At 38.9% G+C, this 18,065-nt stretch overlaps 1 protein-coding gene and 1 long non-coding RNA gene across 2 annotated transcripts in view; one reads left to right on the top strand and one right to left on the bottom strand.

The window, feature by feature from the left end:
- The window catches only part of LOC144030450 (uncharacterized), a 24,073-nt gene extending 14,178 nt beyond the window's left edge, over nucleotides 1–9,895 (top strand). Inside the window, exon 3 of the long non-coding RNA XR_013287264.1 lies at nucleotides 9,717–9,895. This is a non-coding gene — a long non-coding RNA (uncharacterized LOC144030450). The remainder of the gene's footprint in view (nucleotides 1–9,716) is intronic.
- Nucleotides 1,316–16,926, bottom strand: LOC144030441 (myosin-7-like). Its single transcript, XM_077536754.1, has 37 exons — nucleotides 16,726–16,926; nucleotides 16,352–16,495; nucleotides 16,070–16,226; nucleotides 15,941–15,968; nucleotides 13,656–13,761; nucleotides 13,245–13,337; nucleotides 13,082–13,145; nucleotides 12,904–13,002; nucleotides 12,680–12,783; nucleotides 12,435–12,573; nucleotides 12,239–12,357; nucleotides 12,009–12,158; nucleotides 11,206–11,376; nucleotides 10,823–11,132; nucleotides 10,661–10,740; nucleotides 9,696–9,901; nucleotides 8,482–8,605; nucleotides 8,259–8,395; nucleotides 7,877–8,132; nucleotides 7,564–7,806; nucleotides 7,196–7,372; nucleotides 6,966–7,111; nucleotides 6,808–6,898; nucleotides 6,320–6,709; nucleotides 6,071–6,197; nucleotides 5,874–5,992; nucleotides 5,603–5,799; nucleotides 4,847–5,030; nucleotides 4,395–4,560; nucleotides 4,181–4,305; nucleotides 3,791–4,099; nucleotides 3,516–3,719; nucleotides 3,121–3,417; nucleotides 1,977–2,081; nucleotides 1,810–1,905; nucleotides 1,586–1,720; nucleotides 1,316–1,345 (listed from the first exon to the last, which is right to left on the bottom strand). The coding sequence occupies exons 1-37, from the start codon at nucleotides 16,924–16,926 to the stop codon at nucleotides 1,325–1,327; spliced, it is 5,820 nt and encodes a 1,939-aa protein (XP_077392880.1). The 3' UTR covers nucleotides 1,316–1,324.
- Between the last annotated feature and the right edge of the window lie 1,139 nt (nucleotides 16,927–18,065).

Genomic DNA, 18,065 nt, shown 5'->3' on the forward strand with positions numbered 1-18,065 from the left:
CTACTGCTTCTTCTTTTGTCAGCCATTGGTGATCTCCACTTGGGTCAAGGCTTAGATGTCCCAAAACTAATGCTGTTAATCCTTAACACATATTATTCACCTAGTTATGCAGACGTGTGAATTTCCTTTTATTAGCGCTTAGATACTTGATTGTTCCTCAAGGAATTAAGGACGTGTTTTGTAATAAGAGAAGACTGAGGGCTCCCAGAATTTCACACCAAGAGTGTCTGGGGCCTCCCTCTTCTGCCTCCTCCATCAAATCATTTGTCAGCCGCCAGCAGAAATTAAAAGGACTGACACAGCAAAAATAATAATAATAATAAATTCTCCAGAATATATTTCAATCTTATAAAAAAAATAATAAGTATAGCTACAGATAAATCATAACTGAAACATTTGTAAAAGAGACAAAAAAATCTATATTATGCCTAATCATAATTATGATTATTAGGTGTAAAATGTAGAAAGAGGAAAGCATTTTACTAACTGGAAGTGACGTTTTGAAGATTGATATTGAGAATCACAGAAATGGATTCCCTGAAATCTGCCATCATAGCCATTTGGAGAAACGGGCAGACTTCAGCAGGGATTCACTGAGCAGCTGCTCGGGATTAGATGTGCCTTATTGTTGACCTTGAGGCCCTGGCAGACGGGATTTCATTAACTCTATTTTAAGATCAGGAGATTTGCGCTCCCCCTTGCTTAAACTCAGACGTCCCAACACCCCAAACTGAGTGAGTGTTGTGTTTTTTTTCCATTCAGGCCTTATAATATGTAATAAAAACTGATGCAACAGTTAAACCCTTCTGGACCAAACCCTAATGCCCACATTATCCATAAAGCAATGTGTTATTTGTGAGGTGCGAGAGGAGCACTAACTATGCATGCCTAATTGCCTACATATTTAAATAGAAATATCGTCATGAGTTACTGAGACACTGGATCTTTTTTTTTTCTGCCTTGTGGCCATTCAAATTCTTTCTGTGCAATGTGTCTGAGACACAATGATGAATGGATTATGTTGTGATTGGTTTGGCCTCAATATGTGGGGCCTGGGTGTTGAACACAATTAACAGGGTTGAGAGACAACCATTCTCTGACCCGAGCCACACTAGAGGAGCTGAAGATAATGTTGCAAAAGTCCAATACAAAATCTTACGAAAGAACTAAATGAACAGTGAAACTCATTTGGCAAGAAAATGACAGCTGCGGTGGCGGTGCAATACTTGATGAGCTTTTATTAGGCACTACAGGTAGTGAATCGTGATAGTTGAGGGGCTCTACTTCACACAGCAAGCAAACGGTCTTCTGAAGACTCCACACTTCACTCCTCCTCAAAGCCTTTCTGTTGCAGCCAGGCAAGTTGGAAATTGGGGGGGGGGGGGGGGGGGGCGCAAAAGAAAACAGCTTTTAGGTCTTCGGATTAGTGCTGTTTTGTACCACTAGGCAAAATATTGATTGCAATCATCTGAGGTGCTAGAATAGCAATGACTCCATTTCAAAGCAGCAATGGAAATGAAATGCAGGCAAGAGAGTGCAGCATGTGTAAAGGTCAGGTGGCGCGTCTGGTGCATCATGCGCCAACCTTGGAACCAGCATCACGGCTCTTGGCGCGCAGCTTGTTGACCTGAGACTCAGCAATGTCAGCACGCTCTTCAGCCTCATCCAGTTCATGCTGCAGCTTCCGGAACTTTCCCAGATGAACGTTAGCCTGTTCCTCCTATTTGAAATAGAATTGGGGAATAGACATTCATGTGCTGGTGGTAGGGAAACAAAAAGGTGTTTTTCTTCAAATGTATTCACACGTACAGCCTCCTCAGTAGTTCTCTTGTAGGCTTTAACTTTTAGTTGCAGCTTGTCTACCAAATCTTGGAGACGAGCAAGGTTTTTGCGGTCTTCCTCAGTCTGTCAAAATCAGAGCGGAGTTTACATAATTTGGAAGGAGTGTGTCCTTGTGGTGAAGATGAGCATCAAACCTGATAAGTGAGTTCCTTGATACGGCGTTCGTATTTCCGCACACCCTTCACAGCTTCGCTGCTCTTCTTCTGTTCCATGTCCACCTCACTCTCCAGTTCTTTGACCTAACCAAAGATAAAGCTCTTAGTTTCAACTTAGTTTCAGTAGCGTTGCTAGAAAATACCGGTACAGTGTTCTCCAAACATTTTCAGATACTTTCATCTCCTAATTTATGATGCACTGCATAACTTATTGCCAGTAAGACAATTGGTAGGGATTAATTACAACAGGATTGAAAAATCCCCCCCATAAAATGGCTACTTCCTGATCAACAAAATAAAGGGTGTTCCACATTTTGGTGTCTAATATTATTCCCACCTGAATTATCTAAAATGTTAACACAATACTCTTATGTAAGATTGAACTTTAGTTTAATGTTGGTTTAATTGACATTCATTAGCACTGCAAAGGCATTTTCACTGCAATCAAACAGGAGTTGTACAGTGTGCAAAGTAAATAGGGTGTCATGCTACAATTTGCATTTCAGATACCCGCAATTGCCATTTTGTCTGGGACAGATGATGTCAAGTTTGCCGTTCACAATGTTGCATATATCTGTAATTCATTTTTATCTTGATCATTCTCGATAAAATTGAATAACTAAAGATATTTCTGTCTTTTCGATTACTGACTGAACTGTATACTGTATCGTTAATAAAAATGTGTACAATTCAAAATGTAATTAGGACGAGCCAGAAAGTCGTTGATGATATCTATTTATCTACTGACTAGTCATTCCGGACAAACTTGGCTTTTAAATAATCAAATCTAGTTGCAATAGTGGTGATCAAATTTAACAAGCTTTTTAAAATTGGTTATAATAGTAACTCAGATAGCCCAAAGCCAGCTGAGATAGGCTCCAGCACCCCCCACGACCCTTGTGAGGAATAAGCGGTCAAGAAGATGGATGGATGGATGGATGGATGGATGGATGGATGGATGGATAGTTACTCAGATATTCATATTTCAAATTCTGTCTTTTTTAAAACCTTGTAGTTACAATTATTACTCGGACAATAAGCATGAAAATCAAAAACTGTTGCAAACCAAAATTCAGACAAGGGTGACGCAAGTCACACAAATGAGAACTGTTCTTACTCTTACCCTGGCCTCGAGCTTCTGCAGCTGCTTCCTCCCTCCCTTCAGAGCGATTTGTTCAGCTTCATCCAGACGGTGCTGCAGGTCTTTGATGGTTTGCTCCATGTTCTTCTTCATCCGCTCCAGATGAGCACTGGTGTCCTGCTCTTTCTTCAGCTCTTCTGCCATCATGGCAGCATCTGTGATGGCCTTCTTGGCCTTCTCCTCAGCGTTCCTGCATTCCTGGACAGCATCTTCTACTTCTGTCTGAAGCTGGGAGGTGTCTGCCTCCAGTTTTTTCTTTTGGTTTATTAGAGCAGTGTTCTAAGACATATTAATGTACGAAGAAGTTTAGTTGTACAGTTTTCGAAGCTTTGAGAAATACGCAATATTTCTGTAAGCCAATACTCATGGTCACTCACCTGTGAGTGCAGTAACTGCACCCTCTCGCTAACGTCCAGCAACTCTTGCTCAGCAAGTTTGCGACTTCTTTCAGTTTGTTCAAGAGCAGCCCTCAGTTCTTCCAGCTCAGCCTGAATGAGGTTGTTACGTCTCTCCACTATCGCAATGTTCTCTTTGAGATCATCGTTGGCACGGACAGACTCATCCAGCTGAAGTTGGCAATCCTTGATATGATGACATCAACCATATTTATTTTAGTAACCAGTATATCTTTAGTGTATTTTTACCAACTTACCTTCAGATGTGCATGAACAGATTTGAGTTGCTTCTGAGCTTCAGCTGCCTGCCTGTTAGCTTGACTTAGCTGAATTTCCATTTCATTGAGGTCTCCCTCCATCTTCTTCTTCAAACGGAGGGCCTCGTTCCTGCTTCGACACTCAGCTTCAAGAGAACTCTGCAAAGTTTCGATAGTCCTCTGCAGGTTCCTCTTGCACTGCTCCATTTCCTCATCTTTCTCTGCTATTTTGCGCTCCATCTCTGCCTTGATCTGGTTGAACTCAAGATGGGCTCTCAAAATCTTGCCCTCCTCATGCTCCAAGGAAGCCTGTCATAAATGCCAAATCATTTGTGCAATTGTGTAATATTTGTATACGCTACAAACAAACCCAAGTTTAGATGATCTTACCTCGGCTTCCTCAAGACCAGACTGAATTTCTCCCTTTTCCTGCTCCAGCTGTTTGCGAACTTTCTCCAACTCATGAATAGCCTTTCCTCCCTCACTAAGTTGCTCAGTGAGGTCAGAGATCTCCTCTAATGTTGGAAAATGTTTTGCAATTAGTTAGTTACTTCAGAACTGAATTAAATGCCATCTGTGCTGGGTATAGATTTCCTTATATTACCCTGTAAATTCTTGTTCTCTCTCTTGACAGTTTCTAGGTGATCAAGAGACTCTTCGTAGGAATTCTTTAACTTGAAGAGCTCAGTGCTCAAACTTCGGGCTTCTTTCTGGGAGCCTTCCAGCTCACACTGAGATTCCTCATACTTCTGTTTCCACTCAGACAGAACCTGAGAATTATGACGTCAAGCAGAAAAGTTCAAGAAGTGGAGTCTACTGGATACATAATGTTGCAAGAAAAGGTAGCCTATGTGAGACCTTTGGAATTACCAGGATTTCTGTATAAATTGGTTTTCAAATGTGAATTCTACACAATTGCCAAGAGCTCACATACTTTTCCCTGCTACTATTTACATTTACTCATCATACTATAAGTCCACCAGTGTATGGGCCCTGAATGAGCAGAATAAAAAAGATATTGTGGTTATGGCAAATTATGTGTAAATATATATTGACCTTGTCAAAGTTTCTTTGCTTTTTGTCCAGAACAGCAGCAGCAGCATTTGACCTCTCCACATCCACCATGAGGTCTTCAATCTCATTTTGCAGTCTGTGTTTTGTTTTCTCCAGAGAGGAACATTTAGCATTTACTGCTTCCACAGCCTCCTCGGCATCCTGAAGACGCTGAGCCAGCTTCTTCCTGTATATTCAGGGTCATTATTTTGAATTGTAATCCTTGTCAAGAGATCTCGATTTACTGCCTCCACAGGGGGCACGATTTTACTTGTCAGTGTTCTAGTGCTCAAAGTTCCCAACTGATATTTTACAAGCCCTCGGGGATGAATTCTCATATAAGAGTAAAAAGACTTTTTGATTTTGAACATAATACACAGTATAAAGTTCCTATATTGTCTATTTTCCCTGACCAGAACACTTTCTGTTATCATTTTTCAAAAGTACTGGTACTCTCAAGACTGAAATGTACCTAAAGTAAATCATAAAAGTTAATTTACATGTCATCATTCATTGGTGTTGAAAAAAATAACAAGCATATCTTGCCAAAGTAAGGAGCTAAATAAAATCAAGGAAAGATCATATATATCATAAAGTATCTGTACTTCATTACTTCCCTTCAATTTTGATCTTTCATTGTCTGAGAAGACGAGGAATAAATTGTCATTTGTTTCTGCTCATCAATGACATGGAACGACACATTGCTGGCAGGTTATTTTTTCATATGTTTTCGTGATATATATCATATATTGAACTTACTTTGCCTCTTCCAGCTCTTCAGTCCTCTGGATGGCATCAGTTTCGTACTTAGTTCTCCACTGAGCCACCTCAGAGTTGGCCTTGGACATGCCACGCTGCAGTTCTGCTTTGGCCTCTTGCTCCTCCTCGTACTGCTCTCTGAGCAGGTCGCAGTCATGGCGAGAAGACTGCACAGCATGAGCTAATGCATTCTTAGCCTGAATGAATAGACCATTTCAAAGTGGTTCATTTTGAGACACACTGATATTATTTACATGTTTTATAGTCATACCTTTACTTCTTCCTCCAGTTGTCGTTTCAGATCTTCAAGCTGCTGGTTATAAGAATTCTTTCCTCTTGTCAGCTGAGAAATGAGAGCATCTTTCTCCTCTAGCTGTCTGGAAAACTCATCTGGAAAGGTTTTATGCACTTCTTAATTCTGTATTCAAACATTTTGATCTCTTTCTTAAAAACAGCAGTTTTACTGACCGTTCTCAGCCTGAAGCTTTGCTTTCTGAGTGCTGAAGTCATTCAGGGATCGTTGATGTTCATCACACTTATTCCTGTATTCATTCATTTGATCCTCCAAAGTTCTGTTCGTCTTCTCCAAGAAAACCTATAAAAAGAATATACCACAGACCAAAATCATTATTTGCCATTGCTCATTTAGTGGACCAAAAAAAAAACAATAGCGCTGATTCATGTTGTTGGCTCTGTTACTGTTCAAACACGGTTTACCTTAGACTTCACAATATGTTCCATATTGGAGACGACATCATCCAGTTCCAGCCTGAGCTCGCTCTTCTCCTTCTCCAGTTTCTGCTTGACTCTCTGCAAGTTGTCAATCTGCTCTCCCAGGTCAGCAACACTGTCAGCTTGTTTCTTTCTCAGTGTGGCTGCAGTGGCTTCATGAAGCAACGTTGCCTCTTCCAGGTCTCTGCGGAGCTTCTGGAACTCGGCCTCCCTCTTCTTGTTCATCTCAATCTGGGCAGATGTTGCTCCACCAGCCTCCTCCAGCCTCTCACTGATCTCCTCCAGCTCCCTGGCCAGGTCTGCTCTCTGTTTCTCCACCTTTGCTCGAGCAGCTCGCTCAGCCTCAAGCTCTTCCTCCAGCTCTTCAACACGAGCCTGTTGGTTAAATCAGTGAAATATTTAAGAGTACATTTCAATATATATATATATATATATATATCATTTTTTTTTATATCTAGCTGCGCAGCTTTTACCTGTAGCTCTTTGAGCTTCTTCTGTAGCTGTATTATTATAGCTTGCTCATCTTCAATTTTCCCATTCAGCTGACTAATTTCAAAGTCTTTCCTGAAACACAAAGAAGGATTATTAAGGCTCCAAATGAGTGACATCAATCACCCTCACGAATTTCTACTTTTTCAAACGGTCATCCAGTTGCTGTTTATCATTTTCCAGGTCCATAAGAGTTTCTTGGGTCAACTTTAAGTCTCCCTCCAGCTTTCTCTTTGCTCTCTCAAGGTCCATTCGAACCTTTTTCTCTTGTTCAAGAGATCCTTCCAGCTAAAAACAAAACAAAACAAAACATAAATGTTGATATCTGCAGCATAATAAATGCATATCACAATATCTGAAAGAAACACATACATCATCCACTTGCTGCTCTAGTTTGGACTTGGCCTTGGTCAGAGTGTTGACTTTGTCTTCTTCACTCTGAAGGTCATCGAGTGTTTGCTGATGAGCTTCTTGTAAAGCTTTCTTCTCTTTGGTCAGCTTGGCGATGATTTCCTCCAAAGCTGCCATTTCTTCAACCAGGTTCTTTACCTGAAATGTGAGAAATCAGAAATTTGTATTCAAACTTGACTTGATTTGTGCACTTTTGGTTTGGATTGGATTGAATTATCACAGCTATACACAAGAAAAAAGTATCCCCCACTCTGATATGGAGCAGATCAAGGACCATGCTTATCACACAAGAAAACAAACAAGAGGAGACTAAAACAAATAGCACATACCTTGTTCTCAGTGGCATGCTTCTCTTTCTCCACTTTAGCCAACGTTAACTCCAAGTCATCAATGTCCTTCTTCAGCTCAGAACACTCATCCTCTAACTTCCTCTTCTTTGCTGTTAATTCAGCATTCATCTCCTCCTCGTCATCTAGTCGTTCAGTTAACTCCTTAGCTTTTGCTTCCATTTGGATTTTGTTCTTAATCAGCCCCTCACATCTTTCCTCAGCATCACAAAGATTATCTTGCTCCTGCCAAATGATATTAGTTACTGTATTAACAACAAACTTTAGGAATGGTTAATATGTTTGCTCTACTGACTGCTTGAACTTGAAGCTGCAGGTCATTCTTCTCTTGGAGAAGAGAAACCATTTTTTCCTCCAATTCCTTTCTGCGTGCTTCAGACTTTGCATAAGCTTCTTTCAACTTCAGGAATTCTTCCTTCATGTTGGCCATTTCTTTTTCTGCCTCAGCAGATCTCAAAAGAGGTTTGATCTTGAAGAACAGCTTCATCCAAGGCCAATTTTTGACCCCCATGAATGAACGGATATTCCACTGGATCACTAATAGAGCATCTCTGTTTTTGAAGCAGACATACCAGCTGTGTTAATACTCAAAAAAACATAAATAAATAAACCCACTAATAGTTCATATTTTGCAAATGTATCTGTTGTATATTGTGCCAGAGTAAAAGACAAAATACCTGCGCTCCACCATCTTCTGATACTCAATACGAGACAAAAGACCACGAGATCTAGCTTGAATGGCAGTGATGATTTTGGAGAGACGCTCATCTCTCATCTCCTCAAGCAGACCCAACAGTCCAGCTTTAAAGAACACCTGTCAACGTCAATGTGCATTAATTTCCTCCTGTTCCAAAGGAATAATTTATGATCCTTAAGAACCAGAAGAAGAAAAAGTAGCACCTTAGTATGCCCAAACTTGTATTGGTTGTGATCGATATCCAGTGAAGCAAGGAGCTTCTCGGCTCCCTTTCTGCTGTCAATGAACTGTCCCTCAGGGATGGCAGCAGGATTCAAAATGCGATACCTTTGAGATCAAATTAGGCCCATTGTTAGTCGTAAGTATTCAGAAACCAAAGTAGATTTTGTTTTTACATATTGTGTACAGACTGTAACCCTTAGAGACCTTGCAATTGATGGGTAAGCTTTTTTGAAAATTAGACCACTTTACTGCAAACATCAATATTCTGTAATAACTAAGGGGGAAAATGCTCACCAAATAAAATTTATCCCATTAGCTATCCTCTTCCCCTGTTTTAAAATATAATATACTATACTGTCTTGGTACCGTAAAGTTAAGGTGTTCAACAGAGATGTTGGATTCCAGTGATCAAGTCCTCAACTTAGCCGAAACCTTAAAAATTTTGTTAAATATGATGTATAATAGATTTTCATCCACCACCTATCTTCATTATAGGGTAGCAGGTGAGCTGGGTGCTACGTTTCTCAGCTGACTTTGGGCGAGATGCCGGATACGCCTTGGTCTGGTCGCCAGCAAATTGCAGGCAACCAGACAAATAAGCATTGACGCTCACATTCACACCTGAGGATAATTTGTTTTCAAAATGTGAGAGGGTTAAACCCACAGAAGCGCAGGAAGAACATACAAACTCCACATGGGAAGGCTATAGCCCAGATATGAGGCCCCCAACCTCGGAAATGTGAAGTGGATATTCTGATCAGCTACCGCGCTGCCACAAACGATAAAACATTTGCATTTAGACCCCGTTCAGGTCTCAAAACATACTGTTTGTGTAATGGCCGTCATAAGGCTAAAATATGACAGAACTGAACCTCCATAGCGCCTGATATTATTTCATTCATTTGTGGATGAAGCTGTTACTTTCCTTCGCTTGTGCATTCATCATATTTATTGGTATGAATGCAACACTGGCTGCTTTGCACTAGTCCATGTAGAAAGAAATCCATTATACAGGTATCCTGATCAAGCACGATTTACCAAAGATGGTCTTGCACTCTTCGTCTTAATTATTTTAGATCTAATCTAGGCAGTACCTAGTTCCTACTTGAGAATAAAATGTGAATCCATGGTTTTTAGATGTTTTATGTTTACATAGAATATACTTTATATATTAGATATGTATAGTATATAATACCTCTGTTTGAAATCTCCGTAGAGGATCCTGTTGGGGAAGCCCTTTCTGCAGATTCGGATCCCTTCCAGCACGCCGTTACAGCGCAGCTGGTGCATCACCAGAGGGTTCTCCATAGCTCCAGGAGTCTTGGTCTCATTGGGGATGATGCAGCGTACAAAGTGGGGGTGAGTTGACCTCAAATTGGTCATCAGCTTGTTCAGATTCTCCTATTGATGTGGATGAATCCGTTATGAGTTACAGCAACAAGTACACAGTAAATTCTGTAGAGTAAATTTGACTCTATTTTGAGTGGGACCAAATAGACTCAGTTTTAGAATAATATTTACACTTGGAAGAGAGTAAAATAAAGAATTGGGGAAAAAATAACAAAAGTCACTCAAGGGTTGAGGAACGAATTCAGGACCTTCAGCTTGGGAGACTGCCGATCTACTCCCTGAGCCATGCAGATCCTGCTGTTAGTATCTCGCTTGTGACAGTTGGACTCTTCCTAACTCCAAGAGACAATAAACAATGTTTTTAGTCTCGTCTTGGAGATAAGCAAACAGTAGGAGGGGCATAGCTCAGGTGGTAGTGTGGCAGTCTCCCAAGTTGAAGGTCGTGAGTTCATTTCTCAACCCTTGAGTGACTTTTATCCATCCATCCATCCATCCATTTTCTTGACCGCTTATTCCTCACAAGGGTTGCGTGGGGTGCTGGCGCCTATCTCAGCTGGCTCTGGGCAGTAGGCGGGGGACACCCTGGACTGGTTGCCAGCCAATCGCAGGGCACAGAGACGAACAACAATTGACTTTTATTTTATTTTATTTTTTCAATTCTTTATTTTACTCTCTTCCAAGTATAAATATTACTCTAAAAACTGAGTCTATCTGGTCCCATTCTAAATAGAATCAAATTTACTCCACAGAATTTACTGTGTACTTTTCATGTACAATGATGATTAAGAACCAAAGTAAACGGAAACATACCCTGTGAAGGGCAGAAACGGTCTGAAAAGATGAACCCTTTCTCTTTTTCTCCTTCTTGCCTTCAGTACCTTCAGCCATAGCTGTTCAGGGCAAATTATGTCATGATAAAATACGTAATCTTACAGTTATATGCATTCACAACACAAATCAAATTACTGGTACCTGAATCTGCTCCAGCATAATTTACAAAGAGTATCGACAATAGTTTAAGATTAGACTTCTGGTAAAGTCCAACAACAGTCTCATTTAGAGGATCCTTGTTCTTCACCAGCCAGTTGTTGATATTATAATCAACAGTTCCAGCATAGTGCATCAGGGCAAAGTGGGCTTCTGGTTTCCCTTTGACTATTCGGGGCTTCTGGAAGTTGCTGGATTTTCCTAGATGGTTGTCGTAGAGCTTAGCTTTAAAGGTCGCATCACTGGCTTTGGGGAACATGCACTCCTCTTCAAGGATGGACATGATGCCCATGGGCTGGGGAGTAAGAAAGATTAGAAGTAATGAAACCTTCTTTGGGCAAGCAAAGTGTTGTTATAACCAGTCTCACCTTTTCAATCAAGTCGATACAGGCCTGCAAGTCCATACCAAAATCGATGAAAGTCCATTCAATGCCTTCCTTCTTGTATTCTTCTTGCTCCAGCACAAACATGTGATGGTTGAAAAACTGTTGCAGTTTTTCATTGGTGAAGTTGATACACAGCTGCTCAAAGGTGTTGAACTATAATAGAAAAGCGGATAATCAGTTGTTCATTGGAAAGTCTGCCCTGGTACACACCCCTCCAAAAGTATTACAATGTTAAGGCCTTATGTTTGTTGCAGACTGAAAACATTCAGGTTGACAATCAATATTTAGGCCTACTCGATATTCTATATTTGATGTGCAGCACCCTGTCAAATTAACAGACGGGTTAACCTGGGGCAGGTTTTAGATGGTCAAGTCAGTTGCCAGACCGAAACCCTAAAGAGCATGCATTTTACCTAATAAAGAGAAGACCAACTGGAATGACTCCTCAAGGAAAACCACAACCCAAATAGGCAGTGTTAAAAACCTGGAAACCTTTCACAAAAGACAAATAATTGTCACAGGCCTGATGTAGTTGTAGCAAATATCCATCCATCCATTTTCAAATGAAAAGTTGTGTATGATCCCGATGTAAATACATGGAATTTAAAGTTTAAATCTTTTTTGTTTTGATGTCAAATGCAATTTGTTTTCAATCTGCAGCAAACTGGCCTCATTTCATATTCTTGGAGTGTATACATAAAGCCAGATTTGAGGCGCAAATGTCCTTTTTGCTAGTTTAAAAAAAAAAAAAAAAAAAAAAAAAAAAAAAGATAGACAGAGCTCACATCAAAGATCTCAAATCCAGCAATATCCAAAACACCAATGAAATATTGGCGAGGCTGCTTGGTCTCCAATGACTGGTTGATTCTGACAACCATCCACAGAAACATCTTCTCGTAAACAGCCTTGGATAGAGCTCCGACAGCATAGTACACCTTCAAGACAGCAACAATAAACACAAATTGGCTACAGCATTTTGATAACCAAAATCAACTTGAATTTCTTCATTTCTCACCTGGGCGACATTTTGTCCCTTGGTGACCCACTCATTTCCCACTTTAACTCTTGGATGACAGAGACCTTTGATGAGGTCAGCAGAGTTCAGGCCCATCAGATAAGCTGATTTGTCAGCATCTGAATATGAACATCAAATTCAGACAAACGACCTACTTGCGCCAGATTAAGCTAACGTGACACCAGATTGCTCTGACCTTCGGTGCCATCAGCTTCTGCCTGTTCCTCACGCTGCTTCTGCTTAAACTTCATGTTACCGTAGTGCATGATGGCACCTATCAGCTTGTACACGGAGTTCTTTTCCTCTTGTGTGAAGCCCAGCACGTCAAATGCACTCTGTCAAAAAGAAATACTGCGTAACTATTGTAATGACAGCGCGTTTATACGCTGCGAGGTCGGTACACAGGTAACGACATGACATTTAAAAAAAAAAAAGCCTGACATCTGTTGCCATCAGCTCATCTGCATCATCAATGGAGGCCACTTGTGTTTCCCCCTGAGAGATGAAGGCGTAGTCGTAAGGATTGTTTGTGATCAACAGCATCTCTGAATGAGAAGGAATGTGAGACAAGGGCACAAGGATAAGACAATTGGAAGGCAGACTGCATGAAACAAAACAAACGCTGCAGTTGGCCTTATAGTGTTCATTGTTCACACAAAACTGACCCAGAATTTCTGGCTTCTTGTTGGACAGAATCTGGTAAAAGATGTGGTAATCACGCTCAGCTTTAAGCTGGAAGGTGACTCGAGATTTTTCCAGAAGATCTAACAAGTTGAAAAGGAGATCATTATTAAGAGGTAGCATCATGTGTGTAACTTACTGTTTCAGGTTCTTTCTTCTTACATGTTTCAATATCAGCAGAGGCCAACTTTCCTCTGGTATCAAAGTGAATTCGGATGAATTTACCCTGATGAACAGAGTTGGTACACATGAAGACATCTTCATATCTGATAGGATATTGCTATGTATTGTTACAACAACAAAAATCCAACAAGAAACAACTTACAAATCTGGAGGAGTTGTCATTCCTAATGGTCTTGGCATTTCCAAAAGCCTCCAGAGCAGGGTTAGCCTGGATGATTTGATCCTCCAGAGTCCCCTGTTGTAAAGGAATATTGGCTATGCTGAAAAAAGACAATTTCTATCTATCAACAGTGGATCTAAAAGTCTACCCCCCCCCCCCCCCCCCCCCCCCCCCCGCTCACAAGGAAATGTCATGAAAAAGCTGAGTTTCACAAGTTTCACAAATTCCTATTGATTGATCTATCCAACATACAGTATACTGTAGTATCTATAGAAGGCTTCCCTTGACTAACACCATATGAATTTTCTGACGTGATATTTTAATAGTACCGTGTTGTAATATGTCTCGTTAGTCAATTTTTCTCAAACCTTTGTTGTCTCATCATTTGTGTACCTTGTCTTTGGCATTGGGATCTTTCTTAACGCTTCCAGCCGCAATACTCGCAAAATACTGGATGACTCGCTTTGTGTTCACAGTCTTTCCTGCACCAGATTCTCCGCTGCAATCACAAAGTTAGTCGTCAATATAGCATACATAGCTGAGAAACCGAACATCCACATTATTCAGAACACATGAACAATCATATTAGATGAAGTACAAGATAATAATGCTCAGTTTCAACTGACTGGTAATGGATATAGAGGAGGTATTTATTCAGCATGAGTGTAATGTTCACAGATAGAAGATAAGTAAAAATAATAATGTTTCCTATTGTTCTGCCCCTGCCGTATAACTATGTATAGAAAATAAGCTAACAAAATACAATTAGAAACAGTAGTGGAGTTCTACACTAGTGATGTAACGATTACAGTAATATTATGATATTGCGATTTTAAAATTACCACAATATTGTTGTCGCCATGTCACAATATTAAAAGGAGTACATCTGTTTAAAACATGAGGTTGTATTTCATTTGTGCTGTTCTAGCACCCTCTGGTGGTTAGTTTATTAGTGCGGTTTAATTTTAATTAGGAATGTTTTCATCAATGCGACAGTTATCACTCCTATAGATCAATCATACCAGCAAATATTTTTCAACATCTCCATCAAAAAAATGTGACTTTTGGCCTGCTTCAGCTGAACACAATGTGGATTTTATGGACCATAATACTTTGTGCCGCTGAGCCAGGAGGAGCTCATGACAATGACATGGCTAAGCCTATTTTTCAGTCACTGCTGTTATGCACAAAATTGTGCCCCCACTTTTCCCAAAATACAAGCTTTTTTTGTTTAAAAATATTGTGTGTGTATTGTGTGTATACAGTATTGTGATTAAAAAAATATATATATATATATATATATATATATATATATATATATATATATATATATCGCCAAGTTCTCCACAATATCGTGATAATTATTGTATCGTGAGGTTCATATTGTGATATTTATTGTACAGTATTGTGATGTTTAGGTCTCATTACATCCCTATTCTACACCATGCAAACTATTGTACAACTTACACATGAATGCATCAATCAAAACTGAGCATTTTATGTGCAGAGGTTTTGGTATAGCTTCTGAACTGGGTCAAAATCACAGAAATAATGTTGAGGTGAACAATTTGACCATGGTGATACATACAAATTTTAAAGAAACTTTGTTTCACATAGACTGGACACTTTCATTAAGAAACACAAGCTCTTAAGTGAAAATCAATATGGATTTAGAGAAAAACGATCAACCTCGATTGTAGTCATGGAACTTGTAGAAATACATTTCTGGGTGTTGTTATTGATGAAAGATTAAGCTGGAAGTCCCACATAGATAATGTTCAAAAGAAAGTGTCCAAAATTATACAGATCCTCTACAAAACAAAGGATGTTTTGAATAAGAAGCCATTATTGCTCATTATTATTACCATATCTAACCTATTGTGTGGAAATGCTTACAAAACAAATACTTACCCTCTTTTCAAATTACAAAAAAAAAAGAGCAATAAGAATTATTAACCGATTAAAATATACAGAACCAGCAAATTCACTATTTATCAAATTAAAAAATGAAATTTTATGATCTAGTTGACTTTGAAATAATGTATAAGGTAGACAGCAACCTACTTTGCCACAATATTTAGAAGCTGTTTGAAATCAGAGAGAGTGGCTATCATTATTTTAAGGGCTACAAGTGTCTATAAAAATTCAAAGGTGTGTTCAAGTATAGGTTTAAATTTGTGGAACAATTTTGAAATGAACCTGAAAAGGTATGAATCATTGGTTGTGTTTAAACAGATGGATAAAAATAAAGTACAACAACAATTTTTAAATCAGGTATAAGTCAGTACGAATGGAAAAAACAGCGTGCAATTAAAAATGTATGTGTCAGCCTTTGGGCAGATTTCTATATCTGTAAAAGTGTTAGCTTATCAACTAAGTGCACAATGCTGTTGACATATGTGTGCATGTATAAGCGCAGCTATTTTTATATGTGGAAGTTGTGTGCATGTGTGTAAGTGCGTGCGTTTTTCTTGTAAGGTGGTAGGAGTTTTGTTTTGTTTTGTTTTTTTACTTCTTCCTACACCCTTTTAAACATGTAAGCTCTGCTTAATGATGACCATATATGTAAAAACAATTATTATTTTTTAAAATGTTTTTATTTTAATCCCAGTATTTGTGTTGTTGGTTGAAATGTTCAATAAACAAACAAACAATGCTGTAGTTCTTTAAATACTTACGTGATCAAAATGGACTGATTTTCACGATCTACAAAAAAGGGTTGCAAAAAAAAAAAAAAGTAAAGTTGTGAGTATTCAAGTTTGGTGTAACTACATGTTGTTGCCTGAAGATTTATAGACAGTGGGTACCTGCCAGCATGTACTGGTAGGCGTTGTCAGAGATGGAGAAGATGTGAGGAGGAGCTTCACTCCTCTTCTTTCCCCTGTAGGCAATCACCACCTCTTGGTTGTAGACTGGCAGCCACTTGTAGGGGTTGACAGTCACACAGAACAGCCCAGAGTAGGTCTGGCAAAATAAATACGTTCATTCATTAATTAAACCAAGTAGAAATAACTGCTTTCCTTTTGTAATACATGTATCCTCAGTCCTTCTCATGCTTTACGTTGCCATTGACAAGTTGTTTTACTCACATAGATCATCCATGCTGCGTAACGCTCTTTGAGGTTAAACAGCACAGCGGGCTCGTGGAGGAAGGTCAACATTGCCATGTCCTCAATCTTGTCAAACTTTGGAGGATTCTGTTGCAGAACCTGAGAGTCTTTCACAGTCACCGTCTATGGAACATGAATGCAGATTACTGTGTCAAAAGTGTACAATGAATTTGTATTTTTCCAATCAAGCTGAGGATTTTACAGTCAAATATTGGTAGTATGACTAATGATTTTTTAGTTTATTTTTTTTACCTTCTCATTTTGTTACTAACTCTTCTTTTCATCGATGTTGGCAAAATGCAATTTGAGCAGCCATTCTTCTATGTGCTGCTGGTATCTAACCGACCACTGACCTTTCCATTTTGCGTCTCCACAGTGACACTATCCCCCTCTCGACTTGTGACGGACGCCTTCACAAACTCTTCCACCGCATCAGGGACGAAACATTCCTTCTTGATGTCAAAGAGACGAGTGGAAGCCTCCATGCGCTCCTTTTCCGACTTGCGCAGGTACGGGGCGGCTGTCCCATACGTAGACATCTCTGCATCCCCCATGGCTGCTCTGTAAATGTCATTTTTTAAATATATATATATATATATATATTTGTATATGTACCAGGGGTATCCAAACTATGACCCGAGGGCCATTTGCGGCCCACAGTCCATTTTTTAGTGGCCCGTGACAAATGCTAAAAATGGCATTTGACTCAGTTCAAATCAAATAAAAACAAAGATGTTTGAAGATGGTCAAAGTAAGAAGGGAGGGTGTTGAAAAACACAGGTGCTATTAAAGGTTATTTTAGTTCAGTAAAACTAACGAAAAAACAAAAATTCAAAAAACAATTTTCATTAACGAAATAAAATAAAAACGAAGATGCTTTTCAAAAAAAGAAAACTAACTGAAACTACATTTTATGTTTACAAAACTAACTACAATAAAACTAACTATAATTATCGCAAACATGTCCTTCGTTTTAGTCTTTGGTAATTTAATTTAATGCATGAAACTTTGGGGATGATTTTAAATGTGATTTTTAGTAGATTTATTTTGATATAAACCTGAATAATGACGTCTCACCCATGGTGTTTTTTAAATATTGAGCACAATACTACACTTTTGTAAAAACAAACAAACAAAAAAACAAAAACTAATACTGAAACTAACTAAACTAAAACTAAGCATTTATTAAAGAACTAAAACTAATTAAAACTAACGAAATAAAAAAAAACTCAAAACAAAATAAAAACTAAAATGAAAAATTCCAAAACCATAATAACCCTGCTGCCATATTACAAATAAATTGGTTTATATACTGTAGCATTTTTCTAAATATGCAAAAGCACAAATAAATTATTTGTACAATTTTTAGGACTAAACAAAATTTCTCTTCATTACATTATGTGGCCCTTACGTACTTCTGATTTTCTGTATGTGGCCCTCAAATGAAAAAGTTTGGACACCCCTGATATATACTGGAAGTCAAATTCAAATAAAATAAAAAGAAATCATGGGAAAACCATCATTTTCATTGTGTTTCAATTAAGAATATAATTTACCAGTGCGGTCAACTCCGAGGAGCTCAGACGAAGACTTGAGTATGGAAAGAGAAGTTCTTCAACTAAAAAGACAGCAAAGAGACTAGTCAACATGGTTTTAATCTCACGTCTAAATTCCTTGTTTGTTCCTTTCACAT

Source organism: Festucalex cinctus, chromosome 1, assembly GCF_051991245.1.
Source record: "Festucalex cinctus isolate MCC-2025b chromosome 1, RoL_Fcin_1.0, whole genome shotgun sequence".
Lineage (NCBI taxonomy): Eukaryota > Metazoa > Chordata > Actinopteri > Syngnathiformes > Syngnathidae > Festucalex > Festucalex cinctus.